The sequence below is a fragment of the Atractosteus spatula genome, chromosome 1 (assembly GCF_055471065.1).
Source record: "Atractosteus spatula isolate fAtrSpa1 chromosome 1, fAtrSpa1.hap1, whole genome shotgun sequence".
Classification (NCBI taxonomy): domain Eukaryota; kingdom Metazoa; phylum Chordata; class Actinopteri; order Semionotiformes; family Lepisosteidae; genus Atractosteus; species Atractosteus spatula.
In genome coordinates, this window is record NC_142706.1 from 66,610,905 (window position 1) to 66,629,706 (window position 18,802).

At 36.7% G+C, this 18,802-nt stretch overlaps 1 protein-coding gene across 2 annotated transcripts in view; it reads right to left on the bottom strand.

Moving 5' to 3' along the window:
- Window positions 1-16,767: 16,767 nt before the first annotated feature.
- slit2 (slit homolog 2 (Drosophila)) overlaps window positions 16,768-18,802 on the bottom strand; it is a 166,617-nt gene continuing 164,582 nt past the window's right edge. For both annotated transcript variants that reach the window (XM_088917790.1, XM_088917782.1), the window contains one exon: window positions 16,768-18,673. In XM_088917790.1, the coding sequence (XP_088773916.1) occupies window positions 18,432-18,673 (242 nt within the window). In that variant the 3' untranslated portion in view covers window positions 16,768-18,431. The remainder of the gene's footprint in view (window positions 18,674-18,802) is intronic.

Genomic DNA, 18,802 nt, shown 5'->3' on the forward strand with positions numbered 1-18,802 from the left:
CTAATTTAGAAATAAGTGTATAGTTCATCATTACATCAGAATCCAAGCCAGGCTTTTTTAGTGATTCATGCAGTCTATAAATCAGTAAGGACCACACCCATGAAAAGGGAAATACTAATATTTTTTACAATAATAGGGCAGATGTCTTGCAAGCAAGCATGAGAGTTTCTGGTTCATCTGTGTTGAGAGTGTGTAGTTCTCCTGAGTCTGTGGCAGTCCTCTAAGATGTGCTGCATAGTTTGCTCCATCCCACAGGAAGAAAGAGGGCTTGCACTGATTCTCCATCTATAGAGGTTAGCAAGAAATGGACCATGACCAACCCTAAAGTGATTTAGAGTTGACCACTTTTTAATGAATTGTATCCAGGTGGAACAATGGACCAGAGTGCACCCCCTGTCAGTACTCAGGCATCCTGGGTGTCACAAACACCATCGCATTTCCACAAGCGCCCAATCTCTCACTATTTAATGTCACGCTCCTTGTCTATTTAAACTCACACTCTGCAACTTGTTCTCACTCACTATTAAGGTTTCCTCAGCCAGAGCTACGTATCCGGTTCGCAACTTAGTCCAACCTCTCATTTTTTCTTGTGGCCCTCTGGGTTTCTGACCCTTTGCTCCTGATCTCCGACCTCACTCTAGCCTGATGATTTGTATTACGTTCTTCTTAGGAATTCAGTTTTCTCACCTTCTGACTCTGCTCAGAGTCTATTTCCCTACCTTTTCCCTCGGCACATGTTTGACACTGGGGAAGCTAATGATCAGACTAGCAGACTAAATTCTGAGAAAAGCTTTAGGATAGGAGTCTTGAAGAATCCTAGTCCACATCCCAAAGCAAAAAAAATAATTTTAGTAAATTTATAGAAATCAACAAACTTATATTCAGAAAATCTGGTACAGAGGGGATGGCTATGGACAAACTTGGAAACGTATGTATTGTACAATTGTCTCATTGGCTGTACGTTCTTGTTGATAATATCAACCGGAAAACAGTAATAACATTTTTAGTTTATTATTGTAAAAGACATTCACAGTAGTCTGTTAAGTGAACATGCAACATGATCCACTAGATGGCAATCTATGCTAGTTGGATGAGCCAAGTCTGAATGTGCTGTAAATCCAGGAATTTGTTAACAGGCAATATAAACCAAAGGAACAGTAAAAAAGACATACAGGCAGTTCCACAAGGCATAAAAACACTGCTTAGGCTACAGGTTTTAACTAATCACATTTTCATATATATAAAGTATGTGTGTGTAAGTACAATACATGTTGTCTTCCACCTGAATACAAAGTTTATTATAATCTAAAGATAGTATAAGTATATTTAATTGTGGGTATTTTGCTGTAACTCCATAGTGTGTGTTTTTTAATTTTAGTTGAACAAGACACTACACTGCTGTAAATTAAACAGTTCTGACCTTGAGGGATTTTGAGAGTTCCTTAGCTTAAGGAAGGGGCAGATTCTGGTTAAAGCATTTTGCGTTTGTGAATAAAAGATGACCAGTTTCCAGCTTCAGCTACATGTTATACACTGTGTTCCGCCTGAGGTCGAACTTGTCAAAAAATGAACTGACAGCCCTCTAGAGTAACATAAAACCATTAGGCTGGGCTTTGATCTGATACCTTCGCCCGAATCTTTTTAATCAATTAACCATGAAGCTGCTCAGCATGTCGTATTTGCTATGCATAAAACGACTTTGGTCTGTCTGATTCTTCACAACACAGATCAAAGATAACTCAAACTCCATGAGATAGCTGCATCCAAGCAGGGAAGCAGAGGGAAATGTTTTTCTTTTACAAAAACATGGGATAGTAGCAGCACAGAGCTTCAATTCCAGCAATCCACTTAAGGCAGCAGATTAATATTTACTTGAGTTCATGCCACTGTTTTTACTTTCAGCTATAAATAAGCTTCTATATTACTTGAAGATTTCTTGTACTTTTTAAGTGGAAGGCAGCAAAGGCTCTATTTAAACTACCCCTGCAAGTAGTATGCAAACTAAAGCAGTCTATTCACATTGCTCCATGAAAGATTATGAATAGTTGAAAGAGTAAATTGGTATAAACATTTTATGAAAGCAGTATGCTGATAGAGTTACCTGGAACATTTATTCAAATCTTTAAAAATCATGTTTGAATGACTGTTAGTGAATATATCATTAAATCAAATTATACTTTTGGGGTATATGATGTTTTACTAAACTATGGATTTGATTCATATTACTCATGTGATATGAAATCATATCATCCACAACTGAAATGTTTTATCATGGTTGTTTTGGTCAATGGCACCAAGATCATATATACAGTACCTTGCAAAAGTACTTGCAGAGTTTTCAAATTTTGTTGCTCTAAACCTTGCAGTCATTACAATTTTTAAGGTATTGTTAATTTAATATTTGTTATATACACAAGTGAATCTTAGAGGAAAACCTGCTTTAGACATAAAAACTGTGACAAAACTCCACCTTTCAGCAGTACAATCATCCAAAGCATAGGCCAAAGCTATACTGGAGTGGCTTAACAATAAGAAATCATATCCATGAGTGGCCCAGTCATACTATAGACTGGAATCCAACTGACAATCTGTGGAAAGACTTAAAACCTGCTGTACATAAGCAATCCACAAGCAACATGAGAATTAAGCAAATATGCCAAGGAGAACAGGCAAAAATTGCACCAAAATGTTCACTTTGTGTACAAAGTTGGTAGCAAATTACCCAAAAACACATGCAGCTGTAATTGCTACCAAATGTACTTCCGTAAAATATTAAGTTCGTGGAGCTTAAATACTGTATTTCAGTTTTTTCACTTTAGTTTTTGCTGACATTTACTATAGGTTATCTTGCCCTTGGCAGTTTTCAGTTTGAGCAGTCAGTATTTGAATAAAATACTATGTTTAAAAATGTGTATGCATTATTTAGTTATTTTACTAAATGGAACACCACAAGACTTTAGGCACTTTTGTATTTATAGTAGTTCAGGTGAGTAGCTGCATCAGCATGCGTAGGCTGCAAAAGAACAAGTAATAGGTTTATTCCATGCTGAAAAGAGAAGAAAGAAACCATGTTTCGTTTGTGGAGCTTTCTTCAGCTGCCTTCTTTAAGCCTCACACCCGAAGAAGGCTCCACGGATGAAATGTTGTGTTTTCTTTCTTCTCTTTTCAGCATGGAATAAACCTATTACTTGTTCTTTTGTATTCATGTTGTAAATGCAAAGTATTGGCAAGCAAAACCATTTGGAGTTAAAAAAGGAAAAAATACACTGGCTCTTATAGTGTACTTGCTATTGGAACGTACTGTATAAGTTATAACATAGAATACAGAAATAAAAAAATAAAATAATACCTCAACAAATGTATTTGGGAAATCAATACATTTACCTTAAAACCTATTCATTATTGTTTACTGATATTTATCATGATCAAACACGGTTAGAATAAATACTCTAATAAACAAGTGCTGAAAAAGGTAGGTATGATGATGCTTTGGTACAGTATCTTGATGGGGAGTTCTGGTACCAACATCTCTTTTGGCCTGGATTTAGTTAAATAATGGGGTATATTCTATGGAAAAAAAGCAAAAATAGCAAACAAAATCAGGCAAACAAATGGCAAACAAAAATCAGTCAAACCCAAGCTCTTTCATTAACATTGTCAAACACTTAAAAATGGAAAGATTGGAAAAATGCCAGTAAGATGTTCCAAAATAGAAACAAATCAAAGGAAGAAAACAGTCAGAACTCAAAGTACTAAACCAAGAATAGCCACAATATAAGTATAACAATATGCTTTGCACAATATTATTTTATTAATGGTGTGTAATATATCCTGAAGAAATAAAAAAAATAAATGTAATGACTCTGCGAAGTTTCTTATAACACTTCCTTGCTTGACTCCTATTTATCAATCAGAAGGAACAGCTACAGGCTACAGTGGTACGGAGTGTCTGTGAAATGCAGATGGTTCCAAATGTAACTAATTACTGGTGCATTATATCATGAATACATTAAGTTTGCAAACCATCAGCTGATGCAGATGTTGTACAGAGCAGTCCTATAGTGCTGCAAGGCCTACAACAACTCCACAGTCAATGGCTGAGGATATTGTTGTCAATGCACATTACTAATTGGTTTCACATGAACCTCATCAGGGCACCGAGCAGACAAACAATGGGGCTGGCGATGTCAGCCCCAGGAGAGCATGCAGGGATAGATGCAAACTTGTCTGGGATAGTTGGGTATTATCAAGGACATTGTTAACTCATGGGGGATTAACAGAGGTTTGTGTATATGGTATGTTAGTGTAAGTGTAATGTTTCCCCATCCTGGTCTGGGGTCTCAGGTTCTCACCCTGAACTGCCTGGCCTCTGTTAGTCAGCACCCCCACCATCACTCTATCTTATAGTGGCTTTCTTCTTGCTGGTGAAAATAGTTCTTTTTTTGAGGATAATTGAGCAATGCCATTAATGTAAAAGTACTTCTATTTACCACTCCTGCATGACTGTTCCCCATGTTGTACTATCATGATGAGCTGGCCAATGCCTGACCATTGTTTGCATGAAGGAATGCTGGTGTAATGCTGGCAGAAGGGGCTGAGCATTGTCCTAGCAGGAAATGAGCTATGTCTGCCAGCATACACTAAAAGTGAAAGCAAAACTAACCACAAGATAGATGTTGTGCTCAAAGCTTTTGGTTGTAAGACTGTTGTGTACAATGGTGTTTGAGTAGGGAGCTAAGTCAGTATGTGAAAGCTGCAAAGAAACAAGAAAAAGTTAATTCAACACTGAAAAATAGTTCTTCACTTCTCTTCTCGTTTACTTGTTTGCAAAGTTTTTCAGGTGTATGAGAGTGAAAAGTGCCAATAATATAAAGTACAGGTGAGAAAGAGTAATCACAGGAATTGGAGGGAGAGGTGTGAAAAGATGAAATATGTAAATGAATGGAGAGGACTTAAAAATATATTTTTCTTTGGGAAAGGTGCGGGTACAACACCACATTCTGATCATTGCAATCATCACACTGAAGTTGGTAAGGGAGGATTTGCTCATGAAACCATATATTATCTGATACTTTTGGGCTGTTCTGCACCTAATTGGCCTGTAACAAGATGGCATTTCATGTATCTCTGGCTGAATAGAAATGGTTTTGAAGGTGTTGAACATGAATGCTCTATTTCTGTTTTGTTGTGGTGACCAAGTGAGTTGTTAGGACAAGGACAATCATGAGCTACCAGTCCTGGCATTGCCAAACTAAAGAGAAATGGCTGTTGGGTGTACTGTACATTAAAATGATGTAGAACCAGCTGCTGTGAATTTCCAGCACTCACCATCCCAGAGGCCTGGTTCCTTTTTGCAGTTGTTTGTTGTGGCATCTTGCAGATCAGTTGTTCACATAGTTTTTTAGACTGGAATGAATACAGTGCATGTGACATTCTTAAACTATAAAATTTGCAGTTGCATTTTTTGTACCCTTGTCACCAATTTAGATACAACACAGACAAATTCTTCCTCTGCTCTGATTCCGTGAAGTTTTTACCTTTGGGGATGCCTGAGAACCAGAGCACTCCAGGCAAAACCTGAAAGATTTAAAGGAAGCAAGTTAAACAGCTTGTTCAATTTCAGCTGAGGCTTCAAAGTACACTGAGGAATGTGACTGTTGTGATTGAATGATTGGGAGGACCTGTTGAACGTTTTAAAATAAGGTATAAATTTTAGTTCGTGAATAATAATGTTATAGGCTGAGCCATTGACTAATTAATGTGGCTCTTGTGCTAGCTTCCACGGGCTGCCTGATTGGCTGATTGACCCATGTGAAAATGTATAGTAAGTACTTAAAGTAGTTAATTAGCTGCTCAAGGGGTGGTCTCCAGCCTTTACAAGATCTGCAGCGCAGCCCCAGTTTAGTCAATTGTTGAATTATGTTGTTCATTCTGAGTCAGGATTTTCTCCAAATCTTCAGTCCTTCAAACAACCATACAGGGTCCATCTTGCTCCTGTATTTTACATACCCATATAGTGTCTTACTATAGATAAATTCTGAATGTTACAATCACGCGTAATGTTCAATGATGTATAAACAATCCCATGTGACATACAGCAATGTTGGTATATTCTTCTGTTGTTCCCATGAGAGTATTGTTTTGCAAGATTGTTATACCAGCCAAATAACACAATCATGAGTAACCTTTTTAATACACTAGTAAATCCATGCAAGATGTGTTTAAAACAGTGGTGTTGGTGTAACAGTTCTGTAATCCTGACAAGTATAATGAGATTTTTTTTTAAATCTCTACATACCACTCTACTTCGTGCTACCCCTATATTTAAACTCTTATCCTGGGGGTATGCAAAATACTTTAGACGAAATTTTACAGTTCAGCTAAAATCCACTATGCTAAAGTAATCTTTTTACAATGAAAATAAAATGTTTGGCTGGCAACGAAGAAACAAGAAAATCAAGAACATAAGGCTGAAAACCAAAACTTTGTAATTAAATAGTTACCAGTAAATATCACTTATTCTGTGCCAGTTTTTAACAGATGTAATCTGATAACTTTGTTATTATTGTAAATTAATATATTAGCTATATACTGTATATCATTACATAACTGGTTAAAAGACTTTCTAAAGCTAAGTGAGATTAATAATGATGGTGAAAAGTTTTAGTGTTAAACCACTATGCAGAAAAGCATCAGGTAAAATTACTTTTCTTCCTCATAAAGTATCAGTTTCTGAAAGTTGGCATTGAAATGTTTCTCATGAACAATTTTATCACTATTTGTCATTTTGAACTACATTTTAGACATAGGCCCATTTGAAACGAGTAAACAATTAGATAAAAATAAACATTTGATAGCATTCAGCATAATCTACTCTTCTCTGGCCTGGAAGCCTTAATTTGTGTGACTCAGATATTTTGGTGTCATTGATACATAGTCCTGAGCTGGTGAAGTTCTAGATCTGTAAAACTGCTGTTGGCAGAGTGTCGTTACTACTCATCATAGAGGATTAAATATATTATACTAAATGTGGTAGGGACAGAATGAATCAAAATATGCATATGAATCAAAGTAAGCACACAAACACAGACCCAGTGAAAGATTATGTCATGTTATCTTATTATGATAAAATATTTCCCAGTTTCTAGAATATGTATCATGTTTTGTTTTACGTATAGACAATGTTTAATGTCTATGTAACCCTTTAGTGCTCAGAGAAGCTCCACAAGTATAGAGAAGCAACTAAGATTATGACAGAACTTACACATTTATTAGGATACTGTAATACAAATAAAATAGAAAATATTTTATGTTAGGTGATAATGTGATTTAATTGGCACATACTGTAACTATAAAGCTTGAACCATCTTTATGTAAAGTGTAACTCTACATAATAAAAGGGCTGTCATCAACACACTATATCAGCGAAAGACCACAACGTACACATTTTAAGTGGATTTTAATGAAGCCAGTAGGTTGGAGCTTGTAATGCCTAGGTTCCAGTTTTTGATGTTGTTTAATATATATTTTTTTTATTTTCCATTTGCAGCAATACAAAAGAGACTGGATCTTAGTGAATTCCTTACTGCTTAGGAAAGCTTGTGTAAATCAGTTTGTGACTTTTGGGGCCCATTTGACTCAGCATGCTTTCTTTTTTCTTTGACATTTATTGTGGTTGGAAATTAACATTTATCTTACTGTCATCTATCCAATAGCCGATAAATATGATTTAGCCCAGCTAGGCCAACCAACCACTAAACTGCATTTACTGAATTGTTTATTTATTGAATATTATATTTCAGTAATATAAAAACTCAACAAAAGCCACTATAAGTGGCTTAGCACTGGGGATGTGTTGCATTTGTTTTCTTTACATATCTCAATATTTCCCATGAATATGAAGCTACAGTTAATAACATCCAGTGCACTTGTGGTTGCATATTATTATTTTACTGCAGTTAAAAAAAAGAGGTCCAATGGACCCAAATATCTATGAACATTGGTTTTGTAAAAGTCTCAATATAATTAATTAAAGTTAATTCCTTACTGCTTTCAACTGTAAGGGTCTCTTTAGTTTTATACAGTACTATTCTGAGGATATAGTTTAGGAAATGGTATACACATTCTGAATAAATACACAGACTGACACAATACAGTTGCCAAATGAAAATAATATAGAATTATTAGGGGATAATTTATAACTTGGATGTGGTTGGTGTGTTCATTAAGCAATTAGTCATTTATTGAAATGAGTATTATCTGTGTGGTTGGATTAACATCTGAAATGAACAGACTGAAACCCAGATTTGTCATAGATATTCAAAGGTTAAAGAGTCTGAATTATAGGGTGTTCCTAAGGGAGGAACGAGTTACCTTGCCAAGATACAACACACTATAAGCTATAGCAGAGTTCACAGCTCTTTGGAGAAAAGATTAAAATGATGGAAGGACTGCTTATTAACAACTTCTATTATGGAATAAACATGTTATGCCAATTACAGCTTAAGCTTTTTGTGAACTCAGTTGTTCCAATTCCCACACAGCCTCACCCAGAGGACATCAAAAGAGAGACGTCCACTTCAACTAAAAATAAATACAAAGCAACACAGAACAAAAACAAAACAGGACAAAAAATAACAAGAATCATAGTCATTTCTGCATTCTTTTCCAATTAATAGCTTCCAGGAAACCTGTGGTTTCCAAAGCAACATAATATTTAATTTGACACATGGATTGAATGCCAGGCATTGTCATATAAACAGTAAGCTCCTCTGTAATTAAGCCTGCTTATGTTAGGTAACTGTTTGCATTGAGTAATTAGAAAAACAATATTATGGTTACACCCTGTAACGTTTCTGTTATATATTTTAAAATTTACGTTTTGCTTAAAGGCATGATACCAAAATATTTCATGTGTAGCAATAAGGCTTTGTTTTTATATGAGACTAAACCGATTCAAGATATGTAATATATAGCTCTGGTTTCTGTGCTGACAGGAATTTAAAAATGTATGTCACCTACATAATAGATATGTGATTTTTGTTAGGATCATGGTATTTAGATTTTCTAAACATTAGTAAATATGACTCTACTGACTGACTTTGTAAAATTGCAATATTAAGATGTTAATGGGTGCAAGGAATCAAAGTCACCTAGTACAATTGTTTAGGCATTTGAAATACTAATTTCTGTTTCTCATAAAAGGGTAACAACAATAAAATGTTGACCAGAAACATCAAAGAGCAAACCCAATTACAGCTGAAGAAAGAACACCTCAGTCTCTGAGGAACAGGTCTCGTTTTTCACAGGAGGCTATTGAAGAGCTTGGATGCCCTCGTCTCACACACACTGTCTGGCATTGTTTTGGCTCACATTTGTGCACACTATATTGCAATGAGCACCACCCATTCTGTCCTTAACTCAAACTCTTCCTGTCTGATGCTAAGGCACACCTTATATTATCCACAGCTGGAGCTTGGACTGAGACTGAGGGTAGTTATTGCTCATGTAGGCTTAACGTTTTCTGTATTTCTTCTGTTAGATGATCAGATGGAGAAATGTGCAGGTCCTATATAGGAACTGTTTCTTCAGTATAATTGGAGGTATCAGCTAAACCCACCAGTAACTGATCACAGTCTAGTGCAGCATGCACAAACACTGAGTTAGTTACCTGATTCTACATCATGATACCTCTTCGGGGTTAATCCCATATAACTTGCTCAATCCCACTCACAATACCAACTGTATGGGAGCTACTGAAATAAAACAATGCAAGTTATAACTTTTGGCATTGAATTCCTATCCTTTGTTCTGTGGCCTTCAAAATGCCCAGCCTGCCACAGGTCTAACATCAACACAGATGCAGCCAGAGATTTCATATTTAAGACCAAGACTCATTTGCTGGTTTCTTATCTGACACTGAAGCGGATCATGGATGATACATTTACTCATCACAACCACGCACATGACAGGCAAGCACATGTGGATGGCAAGGCAGAAGACTTACATCGATAATCATGAACAATGGTTTCCTTTTTGTACAGTCTCCCCCCTACATACCTCAGTATCATTTATCACTATAATTACAAACAATTACCTTAAAACTATTTGGAAAATTAATGACACATTAAAGATTGCTCCACATTGTCTTGTCATTTTCAGAGACTGTCTAGAAAAATAAGAATATTTTTCAGAAATTCATATCGTATGCGACAAACACTGGTAACAATACAAATTGTATTGATTGAACAAGCTAAATATCCCAAGACAAATCACTCTACTGATGAACAAGAACAACCTCTGATTGTTCAATTTTATGTGGTGGCGGCAGACATTACAATCAAAGTATGCTGGATTGTGCTAAGTAAACCAGAAGCATTCAATCACTGTTAATGTCATGTGACAAACTGGGGGGGGGGGGGGGCTGTTTCTGTGAGGCCTCAGGGTTAGTATTCACTAGAGTAATCAGGTCAGATGACATTATGGAAAACTGAATTATCAGTTGTTTTGTCGAAATGAACCATGAAAGGAGGTTCGGATTTTAATCGGTTTTCTAACTAACATGGGATCACTAGGCAAATTCCCAGGATTAAAAGGAATTACAGCAACAAAACAGAATTGCACAGCAGATTCCTGTTCAACACAGTCAGGCAAGGGTCTATGTATCATGATCATGAACTTTAAACATTACAAGGTCATACACAAATCTAATACCCCAAACAGTGCCAGTATTGAGCTACTGTAGGTAAACAGTAGAAAAGAAATGATCTTATATGGTCCTCTCCTAAACTCTCTCACTCTCCAGTCACCTTATATATTTCCTTTAGCAAGTACTGAACTACATGGATGTGGACTGCATGCTGCTTTGATAGGAAGAATCCAGTGAGATTCCATTGCTTGCAATTGCGATACCACATCAAGTACATGGACAGGATCATTTCCACAAGGAGCTGAAAGGGAAGGGTATACAAATGGTGGAAAATGCACATCCTTTCTCACTGTCACACTAATTCAACTTTGCTGAAAACAATAAAATGTTTATAATATTACTTGGCTTCAAAGAAGCTTTGATCAGACGCTGCATGATCCAAGTGACTAGAGATTTCCTGACTCTAGGTTCAAGAAGCTGATTTAAAAACTGAAAATGGGTTTTGATTAAAAAAAAACTTTGATTACCTTGACTAATTCATTCACATTCTCTTTAAATACTGTAGGAGTTTATTTTGTTCCATAATATTGGAATGTTTCACAACCTAATCTCATTTATCAATCTAGAGTGGTTACTCTTCGCTGATCAGAGGTCATCTAATAATTACTGTACGTGGTCACAGGTGATAGTTTCAGAGTGGGTGTGAGACACTTGATAATGATCTCAGCTCTGGATGCCCTGCAGTTGCAGTTATTACCAATAGCTAATATGATGATCCAGCCTGAAACCTTTATAACAATCAATCATCAAATCAAGATTAGTGGATTAGACACTAGCAACAGGATTTGGCATTTGTTTTGATGATCACCACTGAATATATTCACCTATACAGGTATTTTTCTTTCCAAGCTATTAAAACTAACAGAAACCTCGAGTGAGGATAAATTCCATACCCATTGGTTTACAGGGGATGAGACATAAGTTCCTTGAAAGGAACCTAAGACCAAAAAGGAGATCATGCTGCCAAGCCACCACCCAAGAAGCTCTGCATTCAAGTAACTGCTTGGAAAAACACGCTCATCATTTCCTAGTAGTGAAAAGTAATTTTGGTGACTGTAGATGAACTACAGGTTACACACAGGATGGGAGGAGGACAAATTGAGGGAAGGACATTAACTAGAAGAGGTGGAAAATGTTGATCAGAGGTATGCTGAGGATCGTGTTCTTGCACAAGTTCTGTGTTGTTCAAGCTGCCATTCCTGATTGCAACTTTAAGCAGCTGAATAACCAACCTTAATGTTCAGACCTCACCCCCAAGTGATCATTGTGTTCTGAAATCTACTGTAAAGGCTCACTACCAATATAACCTTAATTATAACTCAGCTATAGATGAGTAGGAAATATCTATAAGAGTTTAGATAAAGTGTAAACATTTCCAGCTTCAAAGCAGAGGAGATATTTGCTGAGATGTTGGGGGTCCCAAGCTTGTGACCAAAGACAATTGTAAAGATTACCTTGGTTTACCTAGTTAAGTTGTGGTAAATGAATGTCAAGGAGTATTGCAGAAACACACCATATAAACACCATACACACCATCACATTAAGACCTGAAAAAGAAAAGAAAAGAAAGAAAGTCTGACTACAAGAAAGACAAGAGTCAGGAGGAGTTGGAACTTGAAACTTGCCAAGGCCAAGCGAGAGCCCCTTCATGTTCATCCAAACAAAACCCGATTGGAGCTATTAGAACCTTTCTAGAGAGAGCTTGCTATTCTGTGCTTTTAGGGAACTTGGGTTTCTTGGGTAAAAAATACCTCGGTTAAAGATGGCCCATCCTGCTTGTGGGTGCATTTTTAGAATAAGGAGATAAAGTCCTATTTATTTTGTGGCATTCGTGTTTGAAGAGAGAGAGATTTAACTGCAGGTTGAATTGCATTTATTTTAGAAAGGAATTATTTAATACTTGGTAGCAGTCTGGGGTTTATCTGGGTGATTAGGATGTTAGGCCTCTGGAATGCCTTGCCGGCAGATACTGTATACATAGAGTAACTTGTGTGTTGTATGTTTTGTTGCTTGTAGTGTTGTACTTGTCTTGTTGTTTCCCAAAAAATATTTGTTTAACCAAGTGTGCCTGGATTATTTATATTTTCACCAAAGTTGTGCCAAAGAACAAAGAATTCACATGCCTCTAATTATACCAACCACAAAGGTATATTCTGGAGAAATCACTTACAAGTTGGGGGTTATGAATAATTATAGACGGTTTGATATGAGTGTGCTATGAGTATTGACGTAAGATGTGAAAACGGGTTTAATTTTAAGTCCTTTCTGCATGAAGATTAGACTTCTAAGGCTGGAGTTTATGGCAGGAAGGGGGTTAACTGATAAGGATTCCAGATGCGAGCTAGGAGAGCTAGGGAACCTCCTGGGGACTTAATCCCTGACCATTTGGCCAAAAAGCTGTAAACTGGCCAGTCACGTGACCTCCCCCCTTTACCATAATAACAAATGACGTCTGAAGCAGCAAGGAAGGACTATATAAACCTAAAGTTTGTACCGGCACATTGAACAATATTTCGGTTTTGTTGTTTCTTGCTGGAAACAAGACTTCGGCTTTATTGTTCCTTGCATGCAATAAACTCATCAGTTTAACTTCATCTCGGGATCTAGAACCTTATTCTTTCTGTTACAACAGTATTAAAGTCAAGAGAAACTATAGGTTACTTTATGGGAGGTATATACTGTGTAAATCTATTCACGTATTACGGTCCTAGGGGAAAAACATTTAATTTAAGCTTATCCGGTTTATGTATATGTACATTCTACTTTTACTGTGTACCAGGTTGATAAACAGTATGAACCAATAAGATCTACATGCATTTGTCGGGAAAAATATTTTTTTTAGTGCAACGCACAGGTGAGCTGAAGAGCTCTGTGGAAACTGATTAAATAAAGTCAAAAGGGAAGTTACAACCCCTAGGTATACTGTATACCCCGATTAAGTGTATAAAACTTCACTTAGAATAGGTTATATAGTACACTTAAGTGGGTTACTCTACATCACAAATTATACAAAAATGGTCCTGAACCATTTTAATTGCCTTATGAACCTTTTGACCAATCTTTGTTTACATTTTCGCACAGCAACTGATCTTTCTCATAAAAATCTCTCACAGTTTTGATTACTTCCCTTTTTTCTCTACCGCAGTATATCCTGTTTTATATGGTCCCCTTCAACACAACATCAAGTTCTTTGATTTTCTAAGAGAAGTCTCAAATATAAAAACATACAGTATCAAGTTATGATTTTCTTTCAAAATCATAATTTACTATTTAGTTATTGTGACAGAGTGCTTGTTATTTTTTTCTTTCTGAATGTGAAATACTCCAATACTTCCCCCTACCCTTCTGGTATGTTTGAGAGAGTGTATGTGATACGAATGAAGTGTGAATGATACTTACCCTTTTTGTTGTTTCCCTAAAAGCACTGCAGTGTTTTCCCCATTTGGAGTATGGTATTGTATTGTTTTGTGTTGATCAAGATGGCCACCAGTCACCTTTCCTGTTTGTAGTATCACACAAATGATCTTAAAGGGAAAGGTAACTGGTGAGCCATCTATAAATAACCGATGTAAGGTTAGGTGTTTTGTTGTGAATATATATCACGGTTGCATGACTCTGTTAAAATTTACAAGGTTTTTTTTGGATGGTTGAATACTTTATTGTGAGCAAACTGCCCATCTCTGTTAAGAAAATGTGAGCGAGTCCCTTTAAGAGGATGGTCCTTAGAAGAGGAGGGGCTATAAAACGGACTGGGAGCGCTCAGTATGGAGGAGGATGCCTTGGAGGAAAGGTGTGGAGAGTACTCCTGTGAAGGTTTTTTTTTTTTGTTATCCCTATTTTGATGGCAATAAATCCAGTTTTGTTTGCATTTGAAGACTGCTTTGTGGGAGTTTCTTTTCTTTTGAGCCAAACCTGGTCACTTGGCCGGTGACAGTTATATAGGTTTATGAAAAAAGGAACAGGATTTTCTGTTTTTATTAATTGAATTGCTTATGAAAAATTTCCAGTAGTTTTTCCTTCAGTTAATGATTTCAACCTAAAATGTTAACATTTTACCTTTATGAGACAATTAGATCAATGGTTTTGCATTTTATTAAGGGACACAGTGGCGCAGTGGTTAGCATTGCTGCATTACAGGGCTGGGGCCCTGGTTAAATTCTGGTCCTGGTGTGCTGCCTGCTTGGAGTTTGTATATTGTATGAACCTTGTTTCCTCCGGGTGCTTTGGATTCCTGCCACAGTCCAAAGCCATACCACTTAGTTAACTGGATTCTGGGAAAATTGGCCCTGGTGTGGGAGTGTGTGCATGTTTGTGTCTGTGTGAGCCCTGAGATGGACTGGCATCCCATCCAGAGAATATCCCACCTTGTTACACCCATTGCTTACCAGGATAGGCTCCGGCTCCCCAGTGACGCTGAATTGGAAGAAGCGGTTAGAAAATGGATGGATGGATGAATAAGTGATATCACAGAAAACATGACAAGCCATCTACACTGATGTCACTGATGTCATACTCCCATCTTTAAACCTGTGGTGTGGGAGTGATTGTATGCATGCTTGTGTCTATGTGTACGCTGCAATACACTGGCATTCCATCCAGGGTAGATATATCCTACCTTGAACCCATTGCTTGCTGGGACAGGCTCTGGCTCACTTCTCTCATCCTAGCGTTAATCCCGCATCAGCAGGGTCCGCTTGTCGGCACGCCCGTCTCCATTTGGTGGTTTGAACCAAATCTTTGAGCTGATGTTGCCATTAAATGCCTGCCGTCAGAGGTGGGAGGGGGAGAACAAAGTAATGTAGCCAATTCATAGAGGGGGATTATTAGGACGCATGGGAAATTTGGCCAGGATGCCGGGGTTATACCCCTACTCTTTTCGAGAAACACCCTGGGATTTTTAATGACCACAGAGAATCAGGACCTCGGTTTTACGTCTCATCCGAAAGACGGCGCTTGTTTACAGTCTAGTGTCAGGCTCTGGCTCACCTACCACTCTGTATTGGATAAAGCAAATGGATGGCTACATTACCTGTTTTGCTCATTTGGCAGAGGTAGCTGCGATAATGCAACAAAAAATAATTCTAAGTTATCAGTTATCTGTGTTCTGTTTATCACAGGCTACAGTTATAAAGTAATTGTTTTGGGCTTTTTGTAACAGTGAAGCATAAAAACGAGAACTTTCACAGTAGGCACGATCAGGTATGAAAGACCCTTGGGTTTATTTCCTCATATTTCTGTTCTGCCCCTCTCTCTCCTATGCCTGCAGAAGGCTCTACATCCAAAATATTGTGCAGAGTATGACTCATTTTGTTTTATTTTTCTGAGTGGAATTAGCCTCTGCAATAGTCAGTTCTTGAATTCACACACAATAAAACAACGCTCAATATAGTAAATGGAGGCACTGGATTTACTACCAAGAAAAGATGAATGTTGTCCCTTATTGTGTGCTGTCCTATTTACTAGTACTATTACCCTGCAGAAAAGGCAGTAAATATAATTTTACCGCAGGGAAATCGACAGAAGCATGATTACTTTCCCTCTTTTCAGTTACATTGAATTAATGAGTGTTCATATGCATCACAGGGTGTTAAGAACCAGTAATGACTTGTTATGTATTCATGTGCTGTTCATGAAGGTCTGACACATAAACAGCCCAGGACTTCTTTTATGTATGCTGGCATGTCTCATAAAAAGGAGAAGGTATTTAGTTGTAAGAGGGGCTTAAAAATTAGTAACTGCAATATTATTTTAGGGAATGTTTGCAAATCAACTTCCTTGATTTTCATTTGTCTAAAAATGTATGCATGTACATAATGTTGGATATCTTCTGGATATATTGTGGATTAAAGTGATTCTGTGGTTATTTCAGACCTTCATATCTACAGCAATAAAAAAAGCAATTGACAATTAATAATTGGCGAACCCAATGGTAACAATGGGGATACCCAAGGGTAAAGTATTCTTAGATAACTATCAACGTACAGTATATATCACTAACAAATCATTGCATCTTCATTATTCTTCATTTTTAAAACAAGGACACCAGGGAGAAATAGCACTGAAGTAAAGATCCTGTTTAATTTACAAACATCAGCAGCAATACTGATATTAGTCCAGGTAAGACAAAACACAATTCATTTAACATGGACACCTAGTTTGTTTTGTTTTTCATAAAAAAGTCAGGAAAACAAATCTTTGTTATACAGTGTGCTCTTTTTTAATGAAGGCAGAGCACATTCCACTACCATACATATTATAATCAAAATCTACATTACAAATTTAGCAGCAACATGTTAACATTGGAAACATAGGGATAACAAAGTATTTTTTTTTAGAAAAAGTCACAGTTTTCTTAGCGTAGTTTGTTAAAAAGGTAAGGAACTCCAAGGAAAATCATGTTTGTAAAAAGAGAGCTATTTTCTCCTATGATAATTTTCTAAACACCATTTCATCTGTGTAAAATATGTTGGGAAAAGTTACCTCTATACAATTATAATCTAGTATAAAGACCTTTATTTCTGGCAGGGTACAAATTCTGAGGAGATTTGACAAAAATATACAATGTTCTGTTACATTTAACACCTTACGTTTAAAGTGTAACAGATTCAGGAGCAGACAACAATACCAGTGGTCAAATATAGAGCTAAAAACAAAACGTCTAAATGGGACATGCTATGTTAGTTCATCTATCCCACCAAATCCTGATTTTAATTGTCTTTTTAAATATAAAAATATCAGGACAAATATAAATTAATATATATTAAAAGACTCAAACTGTAGTATAAGGGAAGATCTACAAAGATAAGTAAACATATTTTTGATACAATAAATATTTGTCAGTGATATTTTGAATACTGCGCCAAAAGTCAGAAGACACATAAAAAGGACAAGACTTATCTTTAAACCAAATTACTAATCATACATTATTAATCTATATTTATTATGCCCTCCCCCCTCCCTTCCCTTTAACATTTAAATTACAAAGAATTAATACTGGAAACAAGGCTCGCTAAATATTTAAATTTCCGCTATTGTACCATTGACATGTGCGAGTAAAATTCATGATATACTAAATGCACATTTACAACAAGCTTTCCGCTATACTGCAGTTTATGGCCTTCAGTAGATCAGTTTCAACGAATGAAATTTCTATTTAAAAACAAGATTTCTCAGGCACAGTCCTCCTTTGGGATTCATTTTGTTCTTTCCTTTTCAAAAGGTAAAAGATTTTTCTAAACACCACCGTCATCAAACAAGAAGTAAAGAAGACCAGGCTGTAGCTGTACATCATATCTCCTCTCTGTATCTGTTGTTCATTTTACTTTCACCTTTTGAAATTTGAAGCTGTGTACTACATATCATGATGCGTTTGTCTGTCATGATACAGTTACTAAAAGTCATGTGAAGTGGAAAATCAAAAACGATTGATAAAACCTTAAACGGCCAACTGTTATCTTCATTTCTTCATCTGCGACAGACAAGACCCAGTTCTTCTCGGAAACAAAATAAATGTACCACATCCTGGAGTAATGGCAAATGAAGAATAGAGTCAACTCTGTGTTTTTTTTTCTTTCCTCTTGATAATAAAAAATAAGTCTGTTTTGTACTTTACAATATATTTCAATATTTCCACTATGGAAGCATTAATTAGTCCAGCACTGTCAAAAGGTACTCTTGCTTTTTCTTCTTTTAAAAAAAGGGGGACATGTAACACAACAGAAAATTATGAAGGACATTTTGTACAGCCACACTTCACCACTTTCTCGACTTCCTCCACAAACGAAGACCCGTCGGTGCATTCAAAAGTGTATTTCCGGCGCTTGCTTCTTAGAGGTCCACAGCACTGGCCAATGGAGCAGCCTCCACGACATTCTAGCCGTGAGACCTTTTTGGTGGTCTGGCACGCGGCATACCCCTGCTGTTTCTGATAGTTATCTCGGACCCGTTCCCCTCGACAAAAGATTTCTGTGAGGCAAAAAAAGGGCCCTTATTTAGCAAATTCACACCAATCACAGTCATCATGTTATCAGTGTGAACCAACAGATAACTCCAAGAGACAAACACCTTTAGCTGAAAACAAAAGAGAAGATGGAG